Source organism: Panthera uncia, assembly GCF_023721935.1.
Source record: "Panthera uncia isolate 11264 chromosome A1 unlocalized genomic scaffold, Puncia_PCG_1.0 HiC_scaffold_17, whole genome shotgun sequence".
Taxonomy (NCBI): domain Eukaryota; kingdom Metazoa; phylum Chordata; class Mammalia; order Carnivora; family Felidae; genus Panthera; species Panthera uncia.
In genome coordinates this window covers 62,324,624-62,343,912 of record NW_026057577.1, presented here as the reverse complement: position 1 = coordinate 62,343,912, position 19,289 = coordinate 62,324,624, and the positions used below count along the sequence as shown (strand labels likewise).

Genomic DNA, 19,289 nt, shown 5'->3' with positions numbered 1-19,289 from the left:
CCATTAATCTCTCAATGGTCACTTAGATTGCATAAGCAGTTATATTGTATGGTAAGCAATATGGTTTTCAAGATCAGCGATTCTCGATTCAACTGGCCACTGTCACTTTGAATACTTAGTGACAATGAAAATAAAGCAGGCTCTTAGGATTGTTGTAAAGATTATATGATGGGTGCTTAGTTACATGGTGGCTCTACCACAAGTGACTAATAAATGTAGACTCTCAAGTATTTAACAAATATTTGAGAGGTGTAGCCATGACTTTAAACAGTCTCCCAATGTCTTCTTCATCTGTTTCCATAGCAAGAGGATTAGTGGCTAAGTAATTTTTACCTCAGATAGTTTGATGCTGTATAAGATTCTGTATATTCTGTATAAAAATATGCTCGTTTAGGCTATATTTCCCAACCTCCCATTCCTCTAGCTATGGCCATGTGACTCACAAATGGCCACATGCATATAAGCAAGTGTCACATGGTGTTTCTGGGAACTTTCTTAAGATACAGCACACACATGCTCTCTTTATCCGTTTCTCCATTTTGGTGCTGAGAACTCAGATTGTGCCATCTTGGACAATAAGATCAAGGTTACATACAGTGGCAATAATTTAAAAGGTTCCTGGGACCCTGATGTATCGGCCCCTTATGCTTAGTCACATGTTTACACAAGGGAGAAGCCAACTTCTTTCTTATCTAAGCTACTGTTTGGGCTTTTGTCACTCACCACTGAACCAAATCATACCTAATACAAGTCTGCAAATAACATGTTCAGTATTCGATCCAAGCAGAATATATTAATGGTGTGATAATAATATTTAAATGTTACGTATAAATGCAAAGAAATTCATTTAAAATGAGAGTTACAGAGCAGATAAGTTTTCAGATTGCTACAGTAAATGAAAGAGGCCTTTTAGGTGGATAGGCATAGTGAAAGGATTACCTTTTTGTCCAGCCTCACAAGACCTCTCACTATCCCCAAGCACAGTGGATGCTTTACCGTGTACACTACCTCTCTTCCTGTCTCTTGAGTCTGAGATGACCTTTCAGTCCTGGTATGTGAGGTTGGGCAGGCCACTTGACCTCTCTAAGCCTTGGTTTCCTATTTCCAGTATTAATTGATATTCTCTTAATGTCTATGCCAAGGCATTTGTCCCTTCATCATTTATGATTATTCTGCTTTGTTTTGCAGTTAGTTTGTATGTCTTACTCTTTCGATTACATGTGACAGGTGCAAAAATCTTTTCTGTCCTTACATTTCCCGCTGTATATGTCATTATGTTTGTAGATTACAGACATGCGAGAAATAATGGATGAATTAAATCTGTTTAATGATTATATAGAGGCATAAATACACATGTGATAATTATCAGAAATACAGCTGGAAAAATAAGCTGCAATGACCTCATAGAAATTTGTTCCTGCCAAAGTGAAAAACGTACCTGTTTTAATTTGGTAGAAGGGAAATGCCACTTAAAGTTTGAAAATGGTGAAGTGATTTAACAAAGGAAAAAATCTATAGTTCAAGCTACAAAAAAAAAAGTGCAATTTAATTCGTTACAAATGATACAATCGGTATATTTTTAAAAGATTTCCTAATTACTAACATTTGTTCAGCAAAACGTTCATTTTAAAATAATGAGGTATAAAAATGTAAAATAAAATAAAATAAAATAAAATAAAATAAAATAAAATAATGAGGAATAGTCTATTTTCTTCCTCATGCATTTAATGTTTTGCTCTACAGTATTGTTTGCTAGTGGCGAAACTGTGTTTCTTTGAAAACATGTAAAAATGTTATTTTTCCATGTTATTAAGAAGTTGCTATTGCTGTGTGAGGAGTAGAATTTTTTCTGTGGTGGTTTTTGTTCTTTGTGTATTCTTCTCCTTACTTCTGAGGGAGCAGAGATGACCAAAATTCCCCCATCATCTTTCCCTCTTGGCCCATCCAGAAGACTAGAATTGTCCAATTTAGTTCTTAAGGCGAATATAAAGGACAAATGAAATAGTGCATCATGTGCATAAAAGGACCTTAAAAAGTAAAATTAAAGAAATAGAGTCTAATGTGCCTAATCAATGTGACTTAAAGAATCATTTTGTTCTTTTAATGTTTTTCCACATTTGTAAATGAAAATTCAATTTTCCTCTTCCCTGGAAAAAATAGTAAGGAGTGCAAACAATCATCAAATGCTTAAGGATGCTAGATGCATAAGGGATAACATCATCTTTAATACTCAGACAACCCTGTGCATTAGATAACACCTCATTACCATTGCGTAGGTGAAGAAATTCTGGTTACAAAGGTTGACCTCAAATATTTCAGAATTTGTCTGTTCATCAAAGTATTCAAAATGCTAAAAACAGCTTAGTGCATTCTACCTTCCATATATTATTCAAAAATAATTAGATATTTAAGTTTATTACCCATAACTCCCATAGAAATATAATGCAAATTACAACTTGATCCTTACTATATAAATACATAAACAAGTGGAAGAATGAAAACATATTGATTGCTTCCTCTAGGGTGATTTCACTATAGACTTCAATGAATCTTTTGTATCCGGTGACATTTTAAGAGAGCCTGGATTACTGCTAGTGTGTGTCTGATTTTGAATTCATATTAAAAACTTACTTTCAGCATGTCTGCAATTAGATAATCTGGTTAGCCCACTTTAACAGCTACCTTCAGGTCTAGAGTAACAATTTAATCATATGGAGAAGCAACCAACCACTGTTTGTCTATTTATACAAAATTTTGAATCATGAAGTTAAGTTCTCAAAGAAAGCCATGAAATGTAAGTCCATTTTGTTACTGTTCAAAGCATATGCTGTTGTATTCCAATAGGACAATGCAATTTAACTCCTGAAATATATTTATTTAATTTAATTTTGAAACACAGATTTAATATTGTGCTTATTTAGACTAAGAAAAGCCAGAAGAACACAAAGAATATAAAAGCTAAGTCATTACTTGATAATAGCTACTGCATCTGTGTCCCAGAGCTTTCCAGTCTCTCCATTTAGCCCTCTTATTGCTTTTTTTTTGGTTAATTAATTCATATTGCACAATGCTAGAAAATAATATCCTGGAAAACTTGCCATCTTTTGTGCTACAGCATATGTTTGCTTTGTAGACTTTTTTCTTCAGTACATAAAATTGAAGATTATCATGGTATTCTGCTTCCCACAAGTACTTTTTAAGCTTTTATCATGTGATATTTGGTTTTGTCTTGATGTTTCACTGATCCCATGTCAGCTTTTAAAATTTCAGGACACTTGCTGTCACTACCAACAATATCTTCATAAATGGAAAAGTGTTCCCATAGCAAAACTTGGAGATTCTTCCGTTGACATTGTTGTTATTTGCATGCTACAATAATACAATGAATTAAGAAAAATTAGAATTTAGAGGACACGTGTAGGGTTTTGGAGGGGGCAGGTAAGGCATTCTTGTCTGCCTGCTAATCCTTCACTGCCCTGGATAGGAATGCTGGCATCAGGGACCTGACAGTTTTAGATAAGACTATCCTTAAAGTAATTGGGTATCCCATTTTTATTTTTGTTTATATTTATATTGTTGTCATGTTGATTCACTCAGCACTGTCCTGAGTCACATTCATTTTGAAGTCCACTCAGTGAGATGGTTGAAGTACAGAAGAGCATTCATGTGAACCCAATGGAAATTCCTCCCACGTAAGAGCTATTGCCACCTACAGGAATTTAAGAAGGTCCAGTCTTGCCCTCAGCCTCTTCCTCCCCTCTCCCTTTATAGCATACTCACTGTGCCCCTGTGCTTATGCATCAAGGATTTTTTTTTCTTTTTGGTAGCACCTCACGATTCTTTGAAAAATATAGATTAGCAAAGTGACTGTATTTTCATTATTTCTGTTGTACTTTTATTGGTGCTTGCATTCCTACTTATGAACTGACATCATTTTCTCTTTTTTTCCTCTTTTTTCTTCTCTAACAGCATTCGTGGTTTCTCTGTTTTTCTCCTCCTTCCCTCCCTCCCTTCCTCCCTTCCATAATTTTACTGAAACTCTTCAGAATGATGGGCTCTTTATAAACAAAGACTCCTTTAATTTTTGCCTTAGCCATACAAAGTAACCAAGAAAAAGACAAAAATCTAAAATTCAGAGCATATGAATTAAAATCAATCCTTCAGACCTTAAAAGTCTACTTCTGAGGGTTTTACACTCCCTTTATATATACTATTCTGTTGAACTTAATAGACGGCTGAAGTCTTTAAACGAAATAGCCACAGTTCAGTTCACTTTTGAATGTGACGCAATGAATGTCAGAGCATATGAAGAAAGTCTAGTCACAGCAAGTACCAAGAAAGATGAGTACACTATAGTGAAAGCCTTTAGAAACAGGTGGAAATACAGAGGAAACTGTGATTCTAGGCCAGGACTGTTGGAACAGCCAACAGATTACACCCATGATGGTGTATTGCTTCTCTTGCAAGCTGTTTAGTGAAATTAGGTGTTTCAGTTTGATTGGAAGCTTTACCAGGTGCAAGGAGTCAGAAAGAGATTATAGTTTTGTGTCTATTCACATGTGCTTTTTCCCCCAACTCTTTTCAAAGAAGATGGTTAAATTAATTGAACATATGTCAAAGGCTGGCCAGCATTCAGAATAATGAAGGACAGTTGAGAAAACCACTTACTTGGAGCTTCAGAACTAAATATTTGGTTAGCTAATAAAAATTGATTAAAAAAAAACATTTAAATTCTGTTTCTTGGATGAACCCCACCTGTAAAGCATCATTGGTACTTCAGATTTTCTTTGTTTGTTTTATTTCTTTGTTTAAATAAGAATAACCAGTTATTCAAGAACAAAAACCTGGATATTAATACCTTAGGTAAACGTACTATTAATGATTTTCCTCAGTATTATCCCTTGTTTTCAGTAATTTGCCTTTCCTTGGTTTTTCAAAGCTTTTTCATGTTTTCATGGGCAAAAAAAACCCCCTCCTTTCCCAGTTCCATTTTGGCAATTATTTTTAATTAAATTACATAGTTAAAATAACAAGCACAACTTGAAAAAAACAAGTTGGAGAACAAACACCACTGACTCCTGGTTGGTGGACAGTTCAGCTGGCAAGAATGAAGGCGGTGGGCCTGACGGAGAGCAGCCCAAAGTGCCAGGATGTGTACAATAGCGAGCGTGTTTAATGGTGGGGATGAAGAATGTCAGTTGATTGCGTTGTTGGTGATAAAAATGAGGTTGTGCCAGAGAAATCTCTTATAGAACTAGGACCAGCCAGGTCAAACTATAAACTCTGCCCTGTTGGGTCTGAGTTGCTCCCCTCATGGGGAAATACCTCAGAAGCCTTCCTCCTGAGGTGCATTCGTGATACTTCCTACCAGGAGGTCTCCACAGAAGATGTTAAAGATGCATTCAATAGAATACGTTAATGAGAAAATGTGAAAGAACAGGGAGCTCCAACTCCTTGTCATTTTTAACTAGAAGCTTCTAGTGATGTTCTGTGTTTTGTTTTTTGTTTTGTTTTGTTTTGTTTTGTTTTGATCCCTACAGGGACAGTCTTTACAATCCAAATATTTAAAACTGCCTGGGAGGCTCAAGTCCTTTCTGCTATCACCCAGATATGGTTATATCTTCTTTGTGCCTGAGGCTAACTTATATTCCAAGTTCCCATCCAAAAGCTCTTCTAGGAGGGTTGTCTTTACTGTGAACTATGAGAACATGGTTCAGTGAGGTTGATTATGAACAATATTGTGGCTAGAAAAAAAATCTCATTTACAAGTATAAAAGTTTAAATACTATCAGTGCAAAATCATTATCTGGACATTTCTTTTTTTTAATTTATTTATTTTTGAGAGAGAGAACGCCCAAGCAGGGCAGGGGTGAAGAGAGGGGGTCAGAGGATCCAGAATGGTCTCTGTGCTGACAGCAGCAAGCCTGATGTGGAAATTGAACTCATGAACTGCGAGATGATGACCTGAGGCAAAGTCAGACTCTGAACCCACTGAGCCACCCAGGTGCCCCCTGGAAGTTTCAAATAAATACCTATACTTACATACGCCCAGATACTTAGCGTTAGGAAAAAGCGCTAATTGAATATATGGTCTGTTTTTTTGTTTTTGGTTTTTTTTGTTTTTTTTTTGTTTTTTGTTTGCATTACCACCAGGGGAGGAATGCTAGTACAGAAAATAAAATCTCCGTTAAGATGAAAGTATTATGAATATGACAATTTACAATTTTTAGGTGCTCTAATTTTTCCAATTACACATTTTCTTGATAATAATCATGTGAAAAATAATGTTTTTAACTCAATAAAAGGACCTCTGATGTTCAAGTGAAATACTCATTTCTTGTAATTGAAAGATGGTTATAGGGTGATGGTTCTTTATTTAAGAAATGTGTTCTTCTTTGCATAAATCCTGAATCTTAGTGGTTTAACACAACAGTTGCTCACGCAAAAGCTGCTGTGGGATGAGGCACTATCCTTGCAGTAGCGGCCTCAGCATTCAGGATGCTTTTTCCTTATGTTGGGGACCAGATGGCATGTTTGGTGGGCTCTTCTGTCTTCACCAAAACCGCATTGCAAATTTCAGGATTATGTAGCTTGATCTGTTGATTGCCCTTCATTTTTATTTTGGTAACTAAATAAATAAGAAGCCACCAAAAAAAAAAAAAAAAAAAGGAAATGTGTTTTTCTTTTAGTTTAAGCCGAATGTATGCATCTAATATACACTAACAGCAAATTCCTCATGTTATATTTTTAGCAATTCTAATGATGGAATGTATACAAGTCTCATCCTATCTAGCAGATCTTTTTATTAATTAATCTTTTACCTGATGCTTTTATTAGTTATATGGTAATCTATAACCCTCATTAAAAAAGAAAAGTATTTCAAAATTTCTCTTCACTTAGTCATTAATTTAAACAAAGTGCCTTATTTTATGCAATTTATGAAAACAATGGTGTATATATAATGATTTCTATAAAATATTATTATTCAATGTCTTATATTTCTATAATATGTAATATAATATGTAATAATATGTAATATATTTTATATATAATATATACATATTATATTTATATACATATATTACATATATAACATGTATACATATATTACAAATATATTTCTATAATATGCTATTTAATCTTTAAGTCTGCATTTTTATGTAGCAACTCACAAACTACTGCTTGTGTATATGTGCCTCAATAATCATGAAGTAAATGACCACTAAGTGTTTGATTTTTAACATGATTTTCCTTTTTAAAAAAAATTTTTAACGTTTATCTATTTTTGAGAGACAGAGCATGAGGAGGGAACGGGCAGGGGGTGAGGGGGACACAGAATCTGAAGCAGGCTCCAGGCTCTGAGCTGTCAGCCCAAAGCCCAATACAGGGCTGCAACCCACAGACCGCGAGATCGTGACCCCAGCGGAAATCAGACGCTTAACTGACTGAGCCATGCATGTGCCCCTAACATGATTTTCCTAAGAATAAGCTATGAATCAGACATTTATTTTTCTTGCTAATTGATCTTAAATTAATTAAATAAGGAGACCATTAAATTGAGTTGGCTTTTTTGTCTTAGCAGCCTACATAAGCAAACCAAAACCTAAGCCTGAAATGCCTCAAGGTTAAGAAATCGAAACCTAAAGACAACCAATCATAAACAGCTAGGTAGCCTCTCCCAAATAATACAGCTTGTTGAGCTCTTGACAATCAAATAATTTCCTTGCTTTGTTTCCACTTCTTCCCCATAAAAGTCTTGCCTCTAACACTTGTTGACAAACTACTCCTAAGCACTTCTGGATTGGTGCTCCCCCATTTGCGTTGATTTTCGTTCAAATAAACTCTTAAAATTTTTAATATGCCTCAGTTTACCTTGGCAAATGCTTCCTAAAGTTTAAGAAAGAAATTCTCCTACGCTTCCCAACCATTACAACATTGAAAAAACCGAATGCTTCTTTTTCAATTAAATAAAATTAGAAAGTAATTCCCTTTTGCAAACTGTATTAGTTTGCATTTTATGTTTGGATTATTGTTTTGTAGTGATTCCAGCCACTAGTCAGACCCACACTTGAATGTACTATGTAAGTATATCACAACTTCTGGTAACAAGCTTGAGGTAGAGAAAAACAATTAGCTATTCATAAAGCTACCCTAAAAGCCAATTGCTTACTTAATACTAGCTTTTGCCTAAATTACAACCATAAATAAATTTAAGTATGTTATTGTATAATAAATATGTTTGAAATACGTATGTACTCTATTTTATACTAGGCAATGAGTCTCAGACAATACTTTTGTATATATGCAGTCCTGTTACATCAGATGCCCATATGTAGTCATTTTCCTTGAGAAAAGAGTAAATGGGAGGAAACAATGATTCCTTTCCCCAGTTAGGATATCATTTGCCAGCACTGATTTGAGGATGAATCTGTTAGCATTGTTACCCATTCTGCCCTTTCCTTACCATTCTTCTTCCCTTATAGAAACCCAGCCTGGTAGAGCTGATGTGTAACTGCCATTTCTCCCTTCCTATGTTGACTTAGACAAGTGAATTATTGGACAGTGCATGATATTATGGTGTATATGTGTGTTTTTAAATTTACATAAATGATACTGTGTATACTTCATTGTTCTTCACACATTCTTATGTTTTTTAGATAGCCATGGGTAAATCCAGTTCACTTCTGACTCTTAGAAGGTATGCCTGTGTATGTGTGTGCAAGAGTACACACACACGCTTGCATGCACACACACATACGTTTTAAATTTTAAATCTCTTACACCTCTAGGGATATTCACTTAAGCTGCCTTCTTTGCTAAGATAAAAAAAAATTATACAATAAATAGGTGTGTGCATTTCTTACTGAGCACTTAGGCAACAAATTTTTCAGGAAATAATACTCAGAAATAGATTGCTTAATTTTGCTAACAACGAACAGATTGAAATAACTATCCCAGTTTGTACCTTCACTATCAGCAGAGGAATACTTCACCAATACTTGATATTATCTAACATTTTTGTTTTGTCACTCTGTCGGCTATAAATTACTATCTTTTTTTTTTTTAATTTGCATTTGTTTAATTAAGAGTGAGAGTTTAACTATCGGTATTTTATTTTCTCTGAATTGCCTTGTAATATCCTTTGCTCCATTTTCTATTGACTTCTTCATCATGTGTGTGTATGTGTTGGTAAAAACCATTATTTTAGATCAGTACTTCTCAGTTGAACGTGAAGGTCACATATTCCTTGTGGAGTCAGGGGTCCCCAAGTGCCCATTCAGGAGGTTCACAGGTCAACACTAGTTCCATAATAATTCTAAGACTTTCTTGGCCAGTTTCACTGTATTAATATTTGCACTGATGCCACAAAACAATGGTGAGTAAAACTGTTGGTGCCTTAGCACAAATCAAGACAGTAGCACCAAACTATACAAGTAGTCATTGTATCCATCTCCATCGTGCTAAAGGAAAAAAAAAAAAATTTAATCAGTTCACTTAAGAATGTCCTTGATGAATCATTAATGATCATTAATTTTATTAAATGCCAATCCTTGCCATGTCTTTAATATTCTGCACAATGAAATGGAAATTACACAGAAAGCACTTCTGCTGAGTAGTGAAGTATGATGATTACCTCAAGAAAAAGCACTTGGGAGAGTGTGACTTGCAAGCTGAGCTCCCCCATTTTTTTTAATCATGTTTACTTTAAGGAACAATTGACAGACACTGACTATTGATATCTGTATATTTGGCAGTATTGCTGTGAAAATGAACACAATAATCCATCAACATTAAGGGAAATAGCTGACAATATTTGTTGCTAGCGATAAAATTTGAAATTTCAAGTGAGAATTAGAATTTTGCAGAAAATATAACCACCAATGTGAGCTTGATAGCTTCTAATACAGACTTTTATGGTAAAATTTGTGGTGTTATTAATGAATGTAATGTTTTGATATTATATAATAAATGTGTCATCATTTAGAAACTCTTCATATTTCAATGAGCCCATATTTCCCAAATGTCCAATACATGATGGTACAAAACCATGCATAGATAAAAGATCTATTCAAAGTGCAAGATAAACCTATGGATTTTAACATTATGAATATGAAAAGTTCACTGGTAGATTTCACATTCCACACTACAACTAGAATTTAAACTTTTGCTTATCAAGTTTTGATGTGGTAGCAAAGAGGAATATACATATTCTCTGGAAAGATTATTAAAATACTCCTTCCTTTTACAATTACATATCATTGGAGCCTGCATTTTCTTCATATACTTCAGCCAAAAATATTTTGTAATAAACAGAGATGCAAATATGAGAACCTACTTGTTTTCTCTTAAGACATACTCAAGAGATTCATACAAACGTAAAATAACCTTTCAATACATTTTTGGTTTGGGACAATATAATTATTTTTTATAAAAATATATTGTTTATGTTAAAATGTAATTGGTTTATTATTGTTATTTTGAAATTAATAAGTATTTTTAAATTTGTCAGGTTTAATTTCAAATAGAATAAGTATATATATATAATATGCTATGTATATTTCTACATTATTATATATATATACTCTGTATATATACACATACACATATATATAATATACTATGCACATTTCTATATTATACACACACACACACACACACACACACGTCCCAAAATGCCATGTGTGAGTTTATTTGCTCTTTGAGCCCTTCAGTAATTTTTAAGAATAAAGGAATCCTGGGACATCTGGGTGGCGACAATTGAGGCAGCTCTCAGTGCAGAGGCTGCTTGGGATTCTCTCTTCCTCTCTCTGCCCCTTCCCAGCTCTCTCTCTGTCTCTCTCAAAATAAAAAAAAATTAAAGAAAAATAAAGTAAAAGAGTTTGAGACCTAAAAGTTCGAGAACTAGTATACTAAATAATCTCCTGTCAGCTTTTGACATTACAGATTTCTCCTCCCAAGCTGTCACTTTTCTATCAACTTTACCCCTAAGGTACTTGGTTGAATAGAAACCTTGAATTTTTTTTTTTGGAGGCAATTTCATTTCTCCCATTTCATTTTGTGCTTTTCTGGTCTTCTTCAGAACAGCTTCTTCAACTCTGAAGTCACAAAAATATGTTTCTACCTTTTCTTCCATTAGATGAATAGTGTTACTTTTCACATTTGGTCTTCAGTACATACCAATCCCACTTTGTTTTCCTCTATATAAAGAATCAATTTTCCCAACATGCCCTTTCCCCCTGACTTGTAATGCTGGCTCAAGTGTAAATATATATCCAGGCCTCTTCCTGGACCCCTGTTCCAATGCCAGTTAGGTATTTTTCTGTGTCTAAGTTAGTATCACATTATTTTTTTAATTAAATGGTTTTCCAACGTCTTAATATATGGCACATTTCCCCCTTTTTAACATCTTTTCCAAGATTACTTTAAGTATGATGGAAATTTTTCTCTGTATAATTTAAAATAAAAGTATAGATTTTTGGAATAAATTTATCATGACACAAAATAGTATCCTTTCAGATTTTGATAAAAACTGCACAGAATTTACAAACAAAATTAAGAGAACAAATGTATTATGTTGTCTCATCCATTAAAATATAAACTGGTCTTCCATTATGTCTTTTGGTTAAAATATATTTTCTACAAGGTCATTTTAATTGTTTATTAATACTTTCTAGATATTTTCTAGAATCACTTAATCTCTAGATATTTTCAAATAACTTTCCCTATTGTAAATAACACCTTATTATCAATCATATGCTTTCTTTCACTGTAATTATATTTTGAATGGGTAAGACATCACGTATTTCAAGTTTCAGAAGACACAAAAGAGTATGTACAGTACTGTCAAAATTCTTCTTCCCTCTTCTTTGACCCAGCTGTTTACCTCCTGTTAGAGAAACCATTGTTAACCAGTTTTTGTTTTTGTTTTGGCTTTCAGAGACATGACAATCTTGTACAAGAAAATATGTATATGTATTCTTTGCCCTTTACAGTAGTATAAACAAAAGTATGCAGCACACATTGTTATGGTGCCAACATCTTAGTGCTCTTTCCATACAATTTCCAGATAATTGCAGATATTCTTCTTTGATAGCACACCAAAACTGGACAAGCAGTAATTTCTTAAATCCTATGCTAAAGTCTCTCTCCTTCTCTCTTTCTTGCCCTCTCCCTCTACTCCTCTCTTCTTCCCTCCTTCTTGTTCTTTTGCTTTACAACTGAAGAGTATTCCATTTTCTGGACTTTTCCATAATGAAATGACTTAGACCCCTGTTGATAGACATTTTAAATTGTTTGTAATTGTGCTCTGCATATACAGCACTGCAGGGAACAACTTTGTACCCACATCAATTTGCCTATGTGTGATTATACTTGTAGGCTGCATTCCTAGAATGAAATCTCTGAGTTTAAGAAAATGTGCATTTGTCATTTCACTTCATGTCACTAAATTCATAAAAGTCCTTCCTCAAAGACTGTCATTTATACTCCCACCAGGAATGTGCAAGCTTGCCAAGTTCTTTACACTTCAGTGAATACTGTGTAATATTGTGGGAATTATAGTATCATATAGATTTAATTTAATTTGTATTATGAGTAAGAGTAGGTATCTTTTCATATGTGTAAGATCTATATATATATTTCTTCTGAAGTCAACTAACAAAATCCTTTATACATGTTTTATCTATTGGGTTGTTTGTGTTTTGTCTGTTAATATGTAAGATCTCCTCATTTCTTTGATTAATCTATTCTTTGCTATGATGTGATTAGAAAATAGTAATTCCAGTTGTCATTTGTATTTTATTTTGCTTTTTATCTTAAAGAAATTTTTATTTTAACATTTTTAAGATTAGTGCCATGATTAGAAAGTCATTTTCATCTCTGAGATTATTTTTAATTTTATATTCTCCTCTGATCCTTTGATGGTTTGTTTGTTTGTTTTTCATTTAAGTGTTTAATTTACCTGGAATTTACTCTGGGATAAAAGGAAAAATATTGATCTAAATTTACTTACTTAACATATCTACCAAATTATCCCAGTCCAGTTGTTGAACATTCTATCTTTTCTCCACTGATTTGAAAATCACTTTTTTCATATATAAAGTTTCCTTATGTAGTGGGATCTGTTTATTGATTTTCTACTCTTTTATTGATCTGTCTTCCTACACATGTGCCAGTGTCACATTATTTTCATTATTTATATTACATTTTCAACCATTGCTGATACAGATTATATTTTGATCTGATATTAAGCAAATTTACAGAACTTTTTAATTAGTTTTTATTATTTGTTGCTTCTTCAGATTCTCAGAGTAAATTGTTACATCATCTGCCAGTGTGGGCAATCTCTCTATCCCATCCTATTGCCTTCTGGAAGGGGTTCCATAACCTGTCTTGTGTTCACTAGTTTATTCTACAGCTCTGTTTTTGGCTTGAAATCACCCCATTGGGAACATTAATTAACTTCATTTTAAATTCTTTTTAACTTTAATGATATTTTTATTCTTATTTTTATTTTTTTATGTTTATTTATTGAGAGAGAGAGAGAGCACAAGCAGGGGAGAGGCAGAGAGAAGGAGAGAGAATTGCAAGCAGGCTTCACACCATCAGCACAGAGCCTGATAGGGGCTTGAACTCACGAACTGTGAGATCATGACTTGAGCTGAGATCAAGAGTTGGTTGCTTAACTGACTGAGCCACCCAGGCACCCCTTAATTATATTTTTTAAAATCAGTATTTCAAGTTGATTCTTTTTTGTTCCAGTCTTCTATTTCTTATTTTTTTTAATGTCTATTTATTTTTGAGTCAGAGAGTGCACATGAGTGGGGAAAGGGCAGAAAGAGAGGGACACAGAGGATTCAAAGAAGGGTCTGTGAGTTGGACACTCACCCGACTGAGACACCCAGGCGCCCCTCCAGTAATATGTTTCAAAAATGTCTTTATCTTTGCAGGGATTTTTTTTTTTTATTTTAAAATCTTAACCTGTCAGTTCTATTAGATTCCTTTTTTTCTAGTATGTTCTGTTCTTTTTTCTTCTTCTTCTTTGAATTATAATGCTTGCATTTCTCAGAGAGTTTGTATTAATATTTTGGCTAGTGATGTACCTGGAGGACAAGGTGAAGTCCATGCCCTAATTTCAACTACTCCAGGTGGACTGAGTTGGTACATAGAGGGTGTATAATGACAGAGCTATAATATGTACTTACGCCTAATCTCTCTTCTCCCTGCCTCATTTGCCCCAGACACTGCTTTTATCAGGATCTCCATCACTCTGTTTTACCTCCTTAGTGAAGAGACAGGGATGTGGAGTGTAGAAGGGGAACTGCTCAGGCTTATTAGTGACCATAGGCTCCGTGTTCCAGTCTGGCCCACATTTTACCACTTCCTCCTGCTGGTAGTAGACTGGAACTGGGTAAATCGAGAAGGAACAAGAAAATGAGAGTGAGAAATGGCATATTTTAGAAAGCTCTTCCCAAGCCTCTTACCCATCACAGCCCTTGGAATTCTCTTCCGTGCATCCCAGACACAAAGACATACACGGGGACGTCAAAAGCTCTTATTACACTAAGGGCTTTTCATGGTTTTTTGTATTAGAGTTTGATAAGTCTCAGTGCCTACTCAGCAACTTTCTACCGTGGAGTATCTCCAGTGCCGGAGAGAGCCAGTATCCCATGTTCTTTCTATCTTGTCAGGAACCCATTAAGTTTCCTTTTTACCCCATGTTGAAGCTAATGGTTGGATTCATACACACACACACACACACACACACACACTCACACACACAATTTAAACATAGTAGCCCTAAACGTCTTATCAAATTCATAGCTTAGGAAGTTGTTTCCAAATTATTTCATATGCTTATTATGATTATCAGCTTTAATACATAGAGTATACCTCTTGAAGTCCAAATTCCCTAACACCAAATAGTTAAGGGTAGAAAACAAACAAACAAAGGAATGCTTTTCATTTAAATAACAACAACAAAAACTAAAAATTAACCCTAAAAGCAAATGTTCCAAAAGTTTTCTAGGTGGCAGGTGTTATTAAATTTTACATGCATTACATCATATAATCTTCATGTGTAATAATTCTATTAAAATCCCTTCACACAGGAGGAAATTAAATTTCAAAAAACTTAGACAAGTTGTCCACGATTGTATTGGTGGGAACTGACAAGAGCCAGGGTTGAAATCATCAGTCCATTTTTAGCCTCTGGCTGGCCTTTGCATGAGTTCTAGGCATTCTAGATCCAGATTATGTTTCTCAATATTTTTATTAATGCAGGGGACACTATTCACTCAGAATACCTTAGAATACATTTTTGTTTAAGGCCATGCAATCTACCTACCTCCCAGAAGAGCAACAATGTCTCTGAAACCAGATAAATAAGTGAAAATATTTCATTCTATATTTGAACATCCATCAAGCTCAGGGAGTCATTTTGGAATTCTGGAATGTAAATTTGGAATCCCCAGCAGTCTTTTGGTGTCTGGGGTGGTTCATACAAGCAGAATAAACAGAATAAGAAGCAGTTCACCTTTTAGCCAATTTTATTTTACAAAGAGACTGTAACAATATTGGAATGATATGAAAGGGGATTTCTTGCAGTGAGTTGTGTGGTGATGTTTCAAACATCATGCAATAGCCTTCTTCCAAGGCTCATTTTATTTCTGACAGCAACGTGACTCCAGGTATTAATTTGGAATGTGACCATGAGAGTGAAATCTTAGCCATCTTATACCGAGTCTCTCATTATCTGAGCTTAACAGTGCTAGGTATATGAGAACACAAAAGTCTAAAACCTAGTAAATGTTAATAATCCCAGAATCTGCATTCTATACACTTCTTATTGAATGGAAATAGCACTGATATTTAATTACAAATACCTACTAAAAGTAGATACAGTGCAAGTTGTGTGCTGCTTTATTATCTGGAATACCAACTCGCTGAGATTTACACTCAGAGCTTGTAAATATTAAAGCAAATAGGAATCTTTTAAAACATCATTTTGAATGACTTAGAAACATGTGCGCAAATTTTTGGATTGTTATACTTCCACAATTTAAGCTTTAGAAAATTAGTCTACAGCTCATCAGCCAAAACTCTAGCAGAGATAATTGGGCTGTCTATAAGAGGTATAAACAAGATAATTGAAACAAGATAAAAGATAATTGAAAAGGAATGTTCAGCTATATCAAGGGTGGAATTTGGCTTCCAAAATGGGAGAAAATATGATTCAAAGTGTCCACTCTTTACATTGTATATATTAGAGGGTGTAGACTATGAAGAGTCTCAGATTAAAGAAAAAGAAGATGATACATAAGATACTGGAAGAATGTTCCTCTTTCACAGCAATGTGCTAATTTACCTAATACACTGAAACAAAGTGTCTTTTGGAGGTTACCTATTCTTTTTATTGTATTGTATTGTATTGTATTGTATTTATTTTTAATATGAAATTTATTTTCAGATTGGTTTGCATACAACACCCAGTCTTCATCCCAACAGGTGCCCTCTTCAATGCCCATCACCTACTTTCCCCACCCTCCCACCCCCATCAATCCTCAGTTTATTCTGTTTTTAAGAGTCTCTTATCGTTTGCCTCCTTCCCTCTCTGTAACTTTTTCCCCCTTCCCCTCCCCCATGGTCTTCTGTTAAGTTTCTCAGGATCCACACGAGTATGAAAACATATGGTATCTGTCTTTCTCTGCCTGACTTATTTCACTTAGCATAACACTCTCCAGTTCCATCCACGTTGCTACAAAAGGCCATATTTCATTCTTTCTCATTGCCAAGTAGTATTCCATTGTGTATATAAACCACAATTTCTCTATCCATTCATCAATTGATGGACATTTACACTCTTTCCATAATTTGGCTATTGTCTTAGTTCTCATTTTTAACTTTTTTGAATATGTAACATGAATCTATATTTAGAATATAGTGTGTGTAAGTGTGTGTGTGTGTGTGTGTGTGTGTGTGTGTGTGTGTGTAGTGATTTAAAGAGGAGCTGGTTTCCTTGTGCACATCTTCTACCATTTCAAATGTTAACTCTTAGTCTCATCAGAGGGTGACAACCCCTGGTCACTTACATGAATCTGAAGATTTTCTGTTTTTCTTTGGAAAATGGGATCTGAATTATTAACTCAACATTATAGGATAATGTGATTGGTGAGAAGAGAGCTTATAGCATTCCCTCAAGAACAGTGAGGCAGTACCTTTCTACTGACTGTAAGATTTTATAGACATCATAAGGGCATTTTAAAGTGAATGGAACAATTCTTAATGTTTGCCCTGTATGTAAAAACTTTTCTTACCTTTGTCTAGCATTTATTTATACATTGAATGTCAAAAGGAGCTCCCTATTTAAATTTGAAAACAATATTAAAATTTTTATTAGATGACAGTTACTTTTGCAGCAAACTATTCTAAGGTGATTTGGAATCAGGAGAAAATACGGAGAGAAAATTCCAGTTAGAAAGCCTTCATAATGGTGTGCCTGGATAGCTCAGTTGGTTGAGGATCAGATTATTGATTTCAGCTCAGGTCATGATCCCAGGGTTGTGGAATCTACCCCCCACATAGGGCTCTGTGCTGAGCCTACTTCAGATTCTCTCTCTCTCTCTCTCTCTCTCTCTCTCTCTCTGTCTCTCTCTCTCCTCCCCCCCCTCCCTCCCCTCTCCCCTTCTTGCATACTTACTCTTTCTAAAATAAAATCATAAAAAAAAGAGAAAGTCTCTATAAGATGAAATGAAGAGGAAAGCAACTATGTGTTGAAAAACCATCCGTAACACATAGCAGAGACTACACTATAAGGATCCTGAAAATGAAGATAATTCTGTTTGCTTTTTTTTATTTGTTTGCTTTTTATCTTTACTGTTACCTTTACCCTTTTTTATTCTAGTATTCAAAGATCTCCTGACAGTTTTCATGTTTTATTTTACATGGATTTGTTGAAGCTGAAAGAATTTGAGACACATTAAAATTATGGTGACATTACTGTTTCAGAGTAATGTCACTGAGGTAATTTTGACAAGATAATATTTCCATTTTTTAGTTTACAAAATCATACCTCCATATCATAACCAAGCAAATGTTTCTTATATTTTGGAGACACATTGCCCTTTTCAAACTTTATTCACAAATATTGCTTACTTAAAAAAATGTATTCTGTTAATGAAAGATTTTGAAACTGAGGTTGACATATACTTAATAATCAGGTGAAAAAAACATAAGAAAATTATTAGCTTTTTGTGTTATTTTAAATCTATACTAATAAATGAAAATGTCCCATTCCCAAAATTGATATTGTCAATATTGTCATCTTGAAAGAAATAAAATTACTGTTATATCTTGTCTCCTCAGATAAATTTACAAAGAAAAATGAGAGTTACTGGTGTTATTACCCAAGGAGCCAAGAGGATTGGAAGTCCAGAGTATATAAAATCCTACAAAATTGCCTATAGTAATGATGGAAAAACTTGGGCGATGTACAAAGTAAAAGGCACTAATGAAGATATGGTAAGACTGATTTAAATATTGCATTTAAAAGTAAATACCGTTAATAATCATTGATTGTCAAATACTTACTTAGTCTTTAACAGGCTCCTTATGTTGTTGCAAATACATTTATGATTTTTTTTATTGGATTAGTAGGGTGTAGGGTGTAAGGAATTTTTCCAAGTAATATATGTATGCTTGCTACTATTTACGATCTTCTCAGATTTTAATCGGTGGCTGTGTAAACAGTTTATCACAACATCACAAAGTCCTGTATAGAACAGTTAATTTTAACTTTAATTAAAATAAAAATTTCATTTTATGGTTTTTCACAGATTAGCGCTCTCCTTAATCAAATAAGTACAGATCAAAATTACTATTTTTAAAGAAAAAAATATTTTTTAAATAAAAAAATGTATGTTTGTATACATTTATATTAGAAGGCAATTTTGTTATTTAGCAGAATAAAATATTTTAGAGGAAATGAATATAATATTCAGTGTATACTTTGCCTTTTCACATGATAGTCCCAATTTTTTATCAGTTTTACCTCAAAATTTTTAATCTTAAAAATATCAGGACTGCACCTCATTCCATTTAAAACCAAATCACTAAACTACACTCTGATAAATTTTATGAAAGATTTTTTAAAATTTCTTTAATGAATTTAAATAAAGTTTTATGATTACCAGTCTATATAAAAAAGTAAAACAAGAATGGGATTTAAAAGAATTAAAAATAACACATTTTAGCATTTAATTTTTAGAGGGAAACACTGTTTTTCACTGGAG

The 19,289-nt window shown here is 33.9% G+C and overlaps 1 protein-coding gene across 1 annotated transcript in view; it reads left to right on the top strand.

Annotated features, from left to right (window-relative positions):
• The window catches only part of EDIL3 (EGF like repeats and discoidin domains 3), a 283,403-nt gene that overhangs the window by 160,235 nt on the left and 103,879 nt on the right, over positions 1-19,289 (top strand). The window contains exon 7 of the mRNA XM_049648892.1: positions 18,364-18,519. Coding sequence (XP_049504849.1) covers positions 18,364-18,519 — 156 coding nt within the window. The remainder of the gene's footprint in view (positions 1-18,363; positions 18,520-19,289) is intronic.